We start from the raw sequence: 13,063 nt of genomic DNA, 5'->3' as shown, positions 1-13,063 counted from the left end.
ACGTTGCAGCCTTTAGTTGGCATTTATACAGTAAGTCAGTGAAGCAATGGTGCAGTGGCATTGTGCAACAATGGAGAGTAAGAGTTTGTTGCATCCCTGTGTGGAAATATTGAGTGTCAGTTTGGAAAGCAGTCAGGACTACTCCCCATGTGAACAAGAACCAGACCCCGAAACAAGGGGTTAAAATAATACCAAGCCATTACTTAAACACACACACACACACACACACACACACACACACACACACACACACACACACACACACACACACACACACACACACACACACACACACACACACACACATACACACACACACACACACACACACACACAGAGAGAGAGAGAGAACCATTACATGCTCGGTTTACCAGCCCTTATACAAACTTGGTGTAAAGGCCATACCTTAGTTGGCATACAAAGCATAGGCAGTGTCATGGGTGAGTCTTGACACATTGAAACACAAGTAGAAATTAACAACATAGATGAGACAACGCATTATATCATAACAGTAGACTTTTAAATTGTTGATGTTATGTGATATAAGCTACTGGTAAAACAATGAAGAAGAACGTAATTGTTGTTTAAATACATAATTAGATGTGATGCTATGGGTCATTAACACATTGAAATTGCGTTTGCTGTATACTTTGAAATAAATAATAATAGACTTAGCAGTCTTATCAGTTCAGCTGTGTCCCTGTCTTCCCGAGCGGGAAGGGTTAAAAGTTTCCTTGCTCGTTTACTAGGTGAGGGGGAGAGGAGAGCCGTGTCTCACAGCCCCTCCCCTCTGTAGCTATTGATATCGCCAGCATGATTCTCCAAGACGTTGTAGACCAGATCATGGAAAAGAGACACAGCTTTCTAGACATGACTGCGCTTGTTTAGAACATCCGCTGCCTGCACGGTACACGGACACCGTACAGAGAGATTAGAAGTGAGTGAAATAAACGGTGCTAGGCTCTATAATAATTCTAATTCTGGGAAAACCTCTGCGCATATAACACATTTCCATGCGCTCGTGTGAAAGGTAAACAGGAGAGTCGTATATTATATCTGTATTTGGAGGGGAAAAAACTAACTAATAATGGTCAAAAAACGAACGGATGACATGACAGACAACTTCAAGAACGAGATGAGAGTGAACAGACTGACGGTCGCATTCCGTTACTCCAAAGACGCACTCGAGAACGTCAGAGAATGAAAAGAGCTCCAGAATACAGTAAGTTTAACTGATTTATTTGACTTTAATGGTGACATTCACAGTTATTACTTGCATTGAATATCATATCCCTGAAACTACAATATGTGCATGGGTTAGGTGTCAAATATGGGAACAGTCGGCATCTAAATGTTGATAAAGAGATTCATTTTTATCGACAGACCCCAAAAAATCTCCATAACGCGCGTGCTCGAGCAAGACTTCGATATATTGCATCGCATCTCAGTGGACATCGACAGAGAAGTTAAGGGTTGATGACATATGCTACATCATAGAAGTTTTAATGGATTTTAACATCTTCCATTTCATCATTAGAGCAGACTGTTCATGAAATTGACCGGCTCTGGTTTCACGGAGGTCGCCTAACGTTGCCCGCAGTTCTCCGGGGAATTTGACAGTTATGTTGCACATTGTAAAGGCCTCAAGTTCAACTGCCAACGATGCATCCGGTGGAAATATTACTGCCAGGGCATAGGCTATGCATAGGCACAGAGACAGGCCTAGACCTGGCCATTCTGCCACCCTAGGCGAGACAAAAAAAAAATCCCGCCCTCCTATACTTAGAATAGTCCCAGTAAGCAAAATGACGTTGAAAAGACATCTAAAAGACATATTTTTTCCAGACATTGAAGTTAGGTTCATTTTAGGATCTGAATGAAAAGTGAAAATACGTATTTTACGGAAGTTTAAAATGCATTCCGTTATAAGGTTCATTTTCGGTTCTGAATGAAAGTCGAAGATAAAGGTCATTAGAGTAAAGTAGTGTACAATACAGTACATTATACTCTAATACTCTACTGTGCTGTACTATTGTACTGTACTGAACTATACTTAACTTCTATTTACTGTACTGTTTAAGTTTAATTTATTTGCACCAAAGAAAACAAGTGATAAAACAAAAATACATATACATTTTTTTTGCTGTAGTGTAGAGTTAGGAAGCAAGCCTGATGAACCAAACCACTCATCTTTCTGATGACACCAGCCGATTTCATCACTTTGCTGCAGACAAATTGAATATGATCTTTACAGGAAAACTTTTCATCAATTAGAAAACAAAGGAATCTAGTGGATGTGACCCCCAATTGAAATTCTGGCTCTTTTTTTTATTTTATTTTTTACAATATTTCTTATTCTTACTAGTGAAAATAATGACATTTTATTTTTTTGTTTTTACATTTAAAGATCATTTGTTAATCTGGAACCATTCAGAAAATTCAGAGTTGGCTTCATTAATTAGTGAATCAATCAATTGGTATCATCAGCAAAGAAAATGTTAAGTGATATAGATTAGGAATAACAAAGGTCCAATTATCCAACCCTGTGGGACGCCACAGAATATCTTGGCCCTTGCAGATGCACATATGATTGCATAAAAAAATTGTTCTCTATCATAAACATAACTCAATAACCAATTATATGTACAATCATGATAAATCTAAAAACATGACAAGAGTGTATTTTTTTTAAACCTTTATTTAACTAGGCAAGTCGGTTAAGAACATATTCTTATTTTCAATGACAGCCTAGGAACAGTGGGTTAACTGCCTGTTCAGGGGCAGAACAACAGATTTGTACCTTGTCAGCTTTGGGGTTTGAACTTGCAACCTTCTGGTTACTAGTCCAACGCTCTAACCACTAGGCTACCCTGCCGCCGTATAGAGGGTTGGGCTAAACGCGGAAGACACAGTTGAATAGATTCAGTTGGACAACTGACCTTTCACTTAGTGTCCCTTTTATTATTGTTCAGGACTGTAAAGATTGTATCCACAAGTTGCAAAAGAGACAGAGTTGGCTGTGGAGTAGTTTTTATAAAAACCATATTGGTGAGCAATCCAAATAAAATCTAATTTTATTTGTCACATGCGCCGAATCCAACAGGTGTAGGTAGACCTGTGAAATGCATACTCACAAGCCCTTCACCAACAATGCAGATTTAAGAAAAAATACATTAAAAAAATAATAATAAAATAAAGTAACGAATAATTAAAGAGCAGCAGTAAAATAACAATAGCATGGCTATATACAGGGGGTACTGGTACAGAGTCAATGTGGAGACTATATACAGGGGGTACCGCTACAGAGTCAATGTGCGGGGGCACCGGTTAGTGGAGGTAAATGAGGTGATATATACATGTGGGTAGAGTTATTAAAGTGACTTATGCATAGATAATAACAGAGATAACAGCAGTGTAAAAGAGGGGGGGGGGCAATGCAAGTAGTCTGGGTTTTCACTTTGACCTGTACTATGCAAGTAGTCTGGGTTTTCACTTGGACCGGTACTGTCTGTAAACATGCCATATTCATATCGAAGGTCATTTGTTATTTGATGGGGAGCCATTTAGATTAGGCTATTTGATCAGAGAAACGATGTAAAAGGTGTCTGTCTCATGACATTGTCGTACATTTCTATCTCCACTCCAGCCTGTAGGCTACAGAAAAGGCCATATACTCGTTATGTTCCATTATTTTTTTTATGTAACTTTGGTGGAGCGTCACAGCGGTGCGTCTCTCCAACAGCACTCTGGAGAGGCGCGCTCAGCATGCACAAGCAAAATATTTCATACCCCTACTTTTGACAATGTGGGCACTGCTTATCACACTGCTTATCAGCGCTCACCTAAATAGCCCATATGCTACTGGGTGAGAGAAATTGTCATTCTTTCTGGGCATACAGTGCATTTGAAAAGTATTCAGACCCCTTGGCTTTTTACTCATTTTGTTACGTTACAGCCTTATTCTAAAATTGATTAAAATGTTATTTTTCCTCATCTATCTACACATAATACCAATAATGACAAAGCAAAAACATTTTTTTAAATGTAAAACAAATTTTTTGTGTACATTTATATAAAATATATATATATATATATATTAACATAAGTATTCAGGCCCTTCACTCATTATTTTGTTGAAGCACCTTTGGCAGCAATTACAGCCTTTAGTGTTCCTGGGTATGACGACACAAGCTTGACACACCTTAATTTGTGGAGTTTCTCCCATTCTCAAGCTTTGTTTCAGGTTGGATGGGGAGCATTGCTGCACAGCTATTTTCAGGTCTCTCCAGAGATGTTCGATCGGGTTCAAGTCCAGGCTCTGGCTGGGCCACTCAAGGACATTCAGAGACTTGTCCTGAAGCCACTCCTGCGTTGTCTTGGCTGTGTGCTTAGGGTCGTTGGCCTGTTGGGAGATGAACCTTTGCCCCAGTCTGAGGTCTGGAGCAGGTTTTCATCAAGGATCTCTCTGTAATTTGTTCCATTTATCTTTCCCTCGATCCTGACTAGTCTCCCAGTCCTTGTCGCTGAACAACATCCCCACAGCATGATGCTGCCACGACCATGCTTCACCGTAGGGACGGTGCCAGGTTTCCTCCAGACGTGACACTTGGCATTCAGGCCAAAGAGTTCAATCTTGGTTTAATCAGACCAGAGAATCTTGTTTCTCATGGTCTGAGAGTCCTTTAGGTGCCTTTTGGCAAACTCCATGCAGGCTGTCATGTGCCATTTACTGAGGAGTGGCTTCCGTCTGGCCACTCTACCATAAAGGCCTGATTGGTGGAGTGCTGCAGAGATGGTTGTCCTTCTGGAAGGTTATCCCATCTCCACAGAGGAACTTTGGGTTCTTGGTCACCTCCCTGACCAAAGCCCTTCTCCCCCAGTTGCTCAGTTTGGCTGGGCAGACAGCTCTAGGAAGAGTCTTAGTGGTTCTAAACTTCTTCCAAATACATAGGTATTTGTCTTGTCCAGAAGGGATAGAGCAGTGTGCAGTGTGATGGCGATTGCATTATCTGTGGACCTGTTGAGGCGGTACGCAAATTGAAGTGGGTCTATGTTGTCAGGTAAGGTAGAGGTGATATGATCATTGACTAGTCTCTCAAAGCACTTCATGATGACAGAAGCGAGTGCTACGGCATCTATGCCTCTACACAATCCTGTCTCGGAGCTCTATGGACAATTCCTTCGACCTCATGGCTTGGTTTTTGCTCTGACATGCACTGTCAACTGTCGGACATTATATAGACAGGTGTGTGCCTTTCCAAATGATGTCCAATCAATTGAATTCCAATCAAGTTATAGAAACATCTCAAGGATGATCAATAGAAACAGGATGCATCTGAGCTTAATTTTGAGTCTCATAGCAAAGGGTCTGAATACTTAATAAGATATTATTATTATGTTATTTTTTGAAAAAAATTATAAAAACCTGTTTTTGCTTTGTCATTATGGGGTATCGTGTGTAGATTAATGAGGAGAATGCACTGTAATTATGTGAGGTTTTATGTATTGTTGGAGGTGCGTCTTGGTCAGTTTAGCTTGGAAAATGCCGCCCTTTGTCAAGCTGCCACTATAGGCAGCCGCTATAGGCGGCCTTCAATTCATTTCAATGTGCACAGGCTTCAATTCAGTAATTGTGCTCTGTTCACATCCTTTATAGTTGTTTCATAAAGTGTTTTCTGGCTTCTCTGTTTTGTTTTCAATATGACTAAAATGTATTTTTCTCTCTGTAGGCCACACAGATTGACAGGTTGACCACTGAAAGTCAAGATGGCCCACCTTTTCCTAGCCAGCAAAATCTCTATTCCAGATGACTCTATCAATAAAAATGCACCGAAAGCCCCCAAAAGCGCCATGAAAATGCCCACATCTACCTCTGAGAAAGTCACTACAGAGAAATCCAACAACAACAACCACAACAAGAAGGACCGTAGCGTTGTTGTGACGACCGTCCCATTAATCAACGAGGTGCAGCTGACAGCGGCCACCGGCGGGGCAGAGATGTCGTGCTACCGGTGCACCGTGCCATTTGGCGTGGTGGTCCTTATCGCCGGTATTGTGGTAACGGCCGTGGCGTACACGTTCAACTCCCACGGCTCCACCATCTCGGTGCTGGGGCTGGTTCTGCTGTCGGCTGGGCTAGCCCTCCTGGGGTCCAGTGCTGTCTGCTGGAGGGTCCGGCTTGGGAGGAAGAAGGACCGGAGGAGGGAGAGTCAGACGGCCCTCATGGCCAACCATGGACTATGCGTGGTCTGAGCCCTGAGGGAAGAGAGGGACTGTTAAAGTTTGAAGTTTCAACAATTTGTAGTCAAGGTGCCGCTGTGGCCTGAGGGGGCGACATGGACAGTGGAACAGTGGGACTGTTGAATGTTTGAACAAAAAGGTATCGAATGACAAGAGACTGGAGAGAGTTGAGGGATGTCTGAGCTGGTTGGGTATGAAGGACTCACACATTATCAAAAACAGATACTTAGCTGAAGGACTAGAATGGCTTTGTAGGTGAGACTATGTGCCTAGAAAGCAGGAGTTGGAACTGAAATTAATTTCCAAACGTTGACCCATATTTTTTTCATTCTGTTCCGCCTTTACAACCAGCAAAATAAAGTTCTGAACTGGTTCGAACCCCAAAAAAGTACACTTTTATATCGTTCCTTTCTGTTCCTTCAAATCAACAGTTGTTTACATTTAGCTCATTAAATGACTTTACCAATCAGTGTGGATGGAGCAGGCAAGCTAGGTGACAAACAAGTGGCGTAAGATGCGACTGAAATATTGCGGCGAGAGCGACAGAGGGTTGAGGAAGAGGCTTGAAGTGCTATGCATCTTGTTATGACATGCATGATCTGAATTTAGGTCCACAGAGTTATACCTATGAGGAGCTGCTTCTATGGAGGAACATTGAATGTCGTTTGAGCTAGTTAGCTAACAAGTTTGAGCTAGCTATCTAACAAGCTTGTGTGTGTATGCACCAGAATTAAAAAATACGTCTTACCTTTTTCTAGTTAATAAATCCAATGTGAAACGTGACAAATAGGCATTTAGTATCTAGCATTGAACAAGTTCATCCATTCTTCTCTAACTGATTAAAAATCTCTCTCCCTATCTTCTGAATTCCGCTTGTAATGTCAGTCAGTAGCCTATGCTAACGTCAGTACAGTAGCCTATGCTTCGGAGGAGGGAGGGGCAGATAGCCTAAACACACACACACACACGGGCAAATTTTCAGTTTGCAGGCAGACACTGGAATAGGTTTCTGAGTGACAGAGTGAGGGCTTTGCATAGGTGCTTTGTTGTGTTTAGAAAAAACGTTAAAAAAATGTTTGGAACATAAAATAACGTTATTTACCGGTTCCCATGCCTTTCAAATAACGGTTCTGTTCCGGAACAGTATGGATCCCTTTTGTTCCCGGTTCTGTTTCTATTCCTTGTAATATTACGTTATTTTCAGTTTTTTCGGATCTGTTCCCTGAACCGGTTCCAACCCCTGCTGGAAAGACTAGCTGTTCTGTAGCTAAAATACTATCTGAAATTCTGGTGGTTTGTTCTCCCTGGACATTTGAAAAGACCAGGATCAAGATCATGGAGGTAAATAGGGAGTATCCAAAGATGAGTTATTGGAAAGTAAGGATGAAGTAGGGTGAAGTTGCCCCTAGATTCTAATCTTGAGTCATTTTTGCATTTTCCTCACTAATGGTTAAGGTTAGATTGGGGGAGGAGAAGCTGATCCTAGATCTGTACCTAGGAGAAACTTCATCCTGGAGCAGAAAGGATTGTTACACGGTGGACCATGATTCTCCATTCTACTATTCTCATGCACATCACGTGATGTATCTGTGACTCTATTGCTGCTCTGTTGATGTTTCAAGTGAACATGTAATAGGTACTTAATGTTATGTTTTAGATAAATAGTAGACTGGCTGACTTTTCGCGGTCAAAGCTCACTATGACAATGTAAAGGGAACTTGCAGGAAGTGATTGCCTAATGAAGTCAAAGTATCTCTCTCAAGTTCGATATGCACAGCTTTTAATGCTTCCTTTCAAAACAGTGCTCATCATTTTAAATAACAATACCACATACCTTTGTAACTGCCTAGTATGCATACAATTGATTCATTTAATACATGTTGTGCCAAATATGCAGTTTTTCATTGTTAGACCAGAGCTGTGGCTAAGCAAGTTGTGGTTTCATTGAAAATTGTTAACAAATATAGCATTGTACTCTGGTAAAGTTGTATTTTCATGTTATTTATGCCATATCCATTGCCATATATTTGGAATATTTGTGCCAATAAACTTAAGACACAAAATGAATGTGTCAATCATCAATCAATCAATTAACCAATCAAATTATATTTTATTTGGATGTCTCTTTTAACAAAAATGTCAGTATCAAACAGACATTTTACTTTACTTTGGGGGAGTGGGAGGGGCTGGACAGTGGGGGAGTCGGAGGGAGCTGGACAGTGGGGGAGTGGGAGGGGCCGGACAGTGGTGAAGTGGGAGGGGCTGGACAGTGGGGAAGTGGGAAGGGCTGGAAAGTAGTGAAGGGGGCTGGACAGTGGGAAAGGCTGGAAAGTAAGGGAGGTGTCTGGACAGTGGGGAAGGGGACTGGACAGTGGGGGAGTGGGAGGGGACTGGACAGTGGGGGAGGGCGCTGGACAGTGGGGAGGGGAAGGGGGCTGGACAGTAGGGGAGGAGGGGGCTGGACATTGGGGGAGTAGAAGGGCGCTGGACAGTGGGGGAGTAGAAGGAGGCTGGACAGTGGGGGAGTGGGAGGGGACTGGACAGTGGGGGAGTGGGAGGAAGCTGGACAGTAGGGGAGTGGGAGGGGACTGGACAATGGGGGAGTGGGAGGGAGCTGGACAGTGGGGGAGGTGGCTGGACAGTAGGGAAGTGGGAAGGGCTGGAAAGTAGGGGAGGGGGAGTGGGAAGGGACTGGGGAGTGGGAAGGGACTGGACAGTGGGGAAGTGGGAGGGGCTGGACAGTGGGGGAGTCGGAGGGAGCTGGACAGTGGGGGAGTGGGAGGGTCTGGACAGTGGGGAAGTGGGAGGGACTGGACAGTGGGGGAGTGGGAGGGGCTGGACATTGGGGGAGTGGGGGGAGCTGGAAAGTAGTGGAGGGGGCTGGACAGTGGGAAAGGCTGGAATGTAGGGGAGGGGGCTGGACAGTGGGGGAGTGGAAGGTGTCTGGACAGTGGGGAAGGGGACTGGACAGTGGGGGAGTGGGAGGGGACTGGACAGTGGGTTAGTGGGAGGGGGCTGGACAGTGGGTTAGTAGGAGGGGGCTGGACAGTGGCTTAGTGGGAGGAGGCTGGACAGTGGGTTAGTGGGAGGGGGCTGGACAGTGGGTTAGTGGAAGGAGGCTGGACAGTGGGGGAGTGGAAGGAGGCTGGACAGTGGGGTTAGTGGGAGGGGGCTGGACAGTGGGTTAGTGGGAGGGGGCTGGACAGTGGGTTAGTGGGAGGGGGCTGGACAGTGGGTTAGTGGGAGGGGGCTGGACGGTGGGTTAGTGGGTTAGTGGGAGGGGGCTGGACAGTGGGTTAGTGGGAGGGGGCTGGACAGTGGGTTAGTGGGTTAGTGGGAGGGGGCTGGACAGTGGGTTAGTGGGAGGGGGCTGGACAGTGGGTTAGTGGGAGGGGGCTGGACAGTGGGTTAGTGGGAGGGGGCTGGACAGTGGGTTAGTGGGTTAGTGGGAGGGGGCTGGACAGTGGGTTAGTGGGAGGGGGCTGGACAGTGGGTTAGTGGGTTAGTGGGAGGGGGCTGGACAGTGGGTTAGTGGGAGGGGGCTGGACAGTGGGTTAGTGGGAGGGGGCTGGACAGTGGGTTAGTGTGAGGGTGCTGGACAGTGGGTTAGTTAGAGGGGCTGGACAGTGGGGGGGTAGTTGTATTTATAGTGTGTGTTCACGTTGCTTAGCGTCCCTTCAACACCAGAGCAGATAATAAAATCATTGGGTTGCGTCACTGTGGGGCCACCGGCTACAACACATTGTCGCCTCCACAGCGCTAACTTTAACTACACTGGAATGGCACACGCATGGAATGCTATGCTGAGAGAAAGGGAGAGAGAGAGAGAGAGAGAAGATGGGAGAGAGAAAGAGGCAGCGGGTGAGAGATCAAGAGGAAGGGAGAGATAGAGAGGAAGGGAGAGATAGGCAGAGGGGGAGAGATAGAGAGGAATCGAGAGAGAGAGAGGCAGAGGGGGAGAGAGATAGAGAGGAAGGGAGAGAGAGAGAGGCAGAGGGGGAGAGAGAGGCAGAGGGGGAGAGATAGAGAGGAAGGGAGAGAGAGAGAGGCAGAGGGGGAGAGAAATAAAGAGGAAGGGAGAGAGAGAGGCAGAGGGGGAGAGATAGAGAGGAAGGGAGAGAGAGATAGAGAGGAAGGGAGAGATAGAGAGGCAGAGGGAGAGAAAGAGAGAGTGTGTTGCATCACCCTGACACCGGAACAGGAGAGTAATGTTACTGGAGGGTAATGTAACTGCAGGGTAATGTAACTTCAGGGTAATGTAACTTCAGGGTAATGTAACTGCAGGGTAAAGTAAATGCAGGGCAATGTTACTGGAGGGTAATGTAACTACAGGGCAATGTAACTGCATGACAATGTTACTGCAGGGTAATGTTACTGTATGGTAATGTAACTGGAGGGTAATGTAACCGGAAGGTAATGTTACTGGAGGGTAATGTAACTAGGGGGTAATGTAACTAGAGGGTAATGTAACTGCAGGGTAATGTAACTGCAGGGTAATGTAACTGGAGGGTAATGTTACTGGAGGGTAATGTTACTGCAGGGTAATGTAACTGGAGGGTAATGTTGCTGCAGGGTAATGTAACTGGAGGGTAATGTAACTGGAGGGTAATGTAACTGGAGGGTAATGTTACTGGAGGGTAATGTTACTGCAGGGTCATGTAACTGGAGGGTAATGTTACTGCAGGGTAATGTAACTGGAGGGTAATGTAACTGGAGGGTAATGTAACTGGAGGGTAATGTTACTGGAGGGTCATGTTACTGGAGGGTAACAAAACATTGATTAAATGTGAAGTGATACAGTTGTAGGTAAGTCCTGATGTCATCTGTAGCCCTGGGTGAACCCTAAGCGCCTATCCCAAATTGCACCCTATTCCCAATATAGCGCAGTACTTTTGACCTGTAGTGCACTACATTGGGGGGGGGGGGGGGGGGGGGGGGGGTGCAATTTGGGATGTACACTAATACCAAAAGTGTGATAGTCAGATACAGTATAACCCTATATATTCATGCTAGCCTGAGTTCCAGTCTGCTTGTGCTATTATGCCAACTGCCTGTCACTCATTGTCATGACAATGACAACAATGGAGTACACAAGAGCACAAACTGATCTGGGACCAGGCTATAACCCTGCTGGTCTCTCTAAAGAAGATCAGGACTTTGAAAAGTACAGCCAAGACACAAACGACTTGACCCGCTCTTCAGAGGTACTCGTTTCAAAAGCGAATCCATTGCAGAGTGTTGTTTTTCAAACCACTTTTAAATTCATTGCGTACTCCTTTTACAAGGTACAAATGAAAATAGGAAAACAGGAAACTCCTGGCCCTTTCCCAGAGGCGTGGTGTGAAGTTCCTCGATATGAGTGACAGATATACTGTCTGACTTGAGTTGAGTTGTCATTCTTGATTGACCCATTGTACTTTTGTTGGAGAATAAGTGTGTGTGTGTGTGTGTGTGTGTGTGTGTGTGTGCGTGCGTGTGTGTGCGTGGGTGTGTGCATGTGCATGTGTGTGTGCGCGTGTGTGTGTGCGTGTGTGTGTGTGCGTGCATGTGTGCGTGTGTGTGTATGCGTTTGTGCGTGTGTGCGTGTGTGCGTATGTGTGCGTGCGTGTGTGCGTGCGTGTGTGTGTGTGCGTGCGTGTGTGTGTGTGTGTGTGTGTGTGTGTGTGTGTGTGGGAGGGGATATCCCTGTTCCCTCCCTTTACTGAGAACCTTGTTGGTGTCGGATTCAGGAGACAGAGGTGTGGCAGCAGCGTTCCCCATCCCTATCACACACACCTCGTTCGCTGGGAAAGGGCCTGGCACGTTACAACAGGGAAATGGAAAAGGGTTTGATGGGGGACTAACTATTAAAAGGGCTGAGGGATCAGAAAGAGAACAGGAAGTAGGTTAGTGAGACTGTGAGACTATACACCCTTTACCAAAACTTTGAACAATGCCCCTCCGCTCCACTCCAAGGCCCCACCCCTCCGCCCCAATGCCCCTCCGCTCCGCACCAAGGCCCCCAGATGCCCATTGTTAGCGCTGGGCACTGCTGGGAAGCCCTCTATTTATTTAAGTGAATACGATCCTTAATAAATCGCTTCACACCTCTGCAAAGGGCTTTAAAATAACCCCGTTCTCAGTCAGCATTGGTTATATAAGTATAGTTATATCAGTGGAGGAGGACTATGACACAGTGCTATTCGCAATCTGACGTTTGCTGCAATTCAACAAAAGTCTAGATTCGACGTGAGTTTGTGAGAAGATGCATTTATAGTGTTATTATGACGTATTCTGTTAGTTACATGTTTGCAATATTACACAGCAAACCAGATTCTGTGTATCTGAGTTTTCCCATTGCTTGTCTCCGGCAAGTCTAGTTGCTATGAAGTAAGAACACACCTGCTCCTCTCCTCTGCCAGGGTCAAGGAAACCATGTCACAATAGGAACACAGTGTCTGACCAATTAACTGTGTGTGAGTGTGTAAGTGTGTGTGTGAGTGTGTAAGTGTGTGTGTGAGTGTGTAAGTGTGTGTGTGAGTGTGTAAGTGAGTGTGTGAGTGTGTAAGTGAGTGTGTAAGTGTGTGTGTGAGTGTGTAAGTGAGTGTGTGAGTGTGTAAGTGTGTGTGTAAGTGTGTGTGTGAGTGTGTGTGAGTGTGTAAGTGAGTGTGTGAGTGTGTAAGTGTGTGTGTAAGTGTGTGTGTGAGTGTGTAAGTGTGAGTGTGTAAGTGTGTGTGTATGTGTGTAAGTGTGTGTGTGAGTGTGTAAGTGAGTGTGTGAGTGTGTAAGTGTGTGTGTAAGTGTGTGTGTGAGTGTGTAAGTGTGAGTGTGTAAGTGTGTGTGT

The 13,063-nt window shown here is 45.1% G+C and overlaps 2 protein-coding genes across 2 annotated transcripts; one reads left to right on the top strand and one right to left on the bottom strand.

The window, feature by feature from the left end:
* The first annotated feature begins 825 nt into the window (after positions 1 to 825).
* LOC139376967 (transmembrane protein 100-like) lies at positions 826 to 8,303 on the top strand. Its single transcript, XM_071119997.1, has 2 exons — positions 826 to 1,222; positions 5,730 to 8,303. Exon 2 carries the CDS (start codon positions 5,767 to 5,769, stop codon positions 6,250 to 6,252), a length of 486 nt encoding a protein of 161 aa, XP_070976098.1. The 5' UTR covers positions 826 to 1,222; positions 5,730 to 5,766; the 3' UTR covers positions 6,253 to 8,303.
* A 100-nt stretch (positions 8,304 to 8,403) lies between these two features.
* LOC139377170 (uncharacterized) lies at positions 8,404 to 12,000 on the bottom strand. Its single transcript, XM_071120175.1, has 2 exons — positions 11,943 to 12,000; positions 8,404 to 9,203 (listed from the first exon to the last, which is right to left on the bottom strand). The coding sequence occupies exons 1-2, from the start codon at positions 11,998 to 12,000 to the stop codon at positions 8,404 to 8,406; spliced, it is 858 nt and encodes a 285-aa protein (XP_070976276.1).
* Positions 12,001 to 13,063: the final 1,063 nt, after the last annotated feature.

The sequence above is a fragment of the Oncorhynchus clarkii genome, chromosome 20, assembly GCF_045791955.1.
Source record: "Oncorhynchus clarkii lewisi isolate Uvic-CL-2024 chromosome 20, UVic_Ocla_1.0, whole genome shotgun sequence".
In the NCBI taxonomy this organism is placed as follows: Eukaryota; Metazoa; Chordata; class Actinopteri; order Salmoniformes; family Salmonidae; genus Oncorhynchus; species Oncorhynchus clarkii.
Note: the sequence above shows the minus strand (reverse complement) of the source record. Positions and strands in the feature narration are given on the sequence as shown.

What these genes read in the sequence shown, in the direction of transcription:
- LOC139376967 (XM_071119997.1), top strand. Translation starts at nt 5,767, where the DNA reads ATGGCCCACCTTTTCCTAGCCAGCAAAATCTCTATTCCAGATGACTCT.
- LOC139377170 (XM_071120175.1), bottom strand. Translation starts at nt 12,000, where the DNA reads ATGGGGAACGCTGCTGCCACACCTCTGTCTCCTGAATCCGACACCAAC. An exon ending in CGACACCAACAAGGTTCTCA is followed by an intron (nt 9,204 to 11,942) that starts GTAAAGGGAGGG and finishes CCCACTGTCCAG; the next exon opens with TCCCCTTCCCCACTGTCCAG.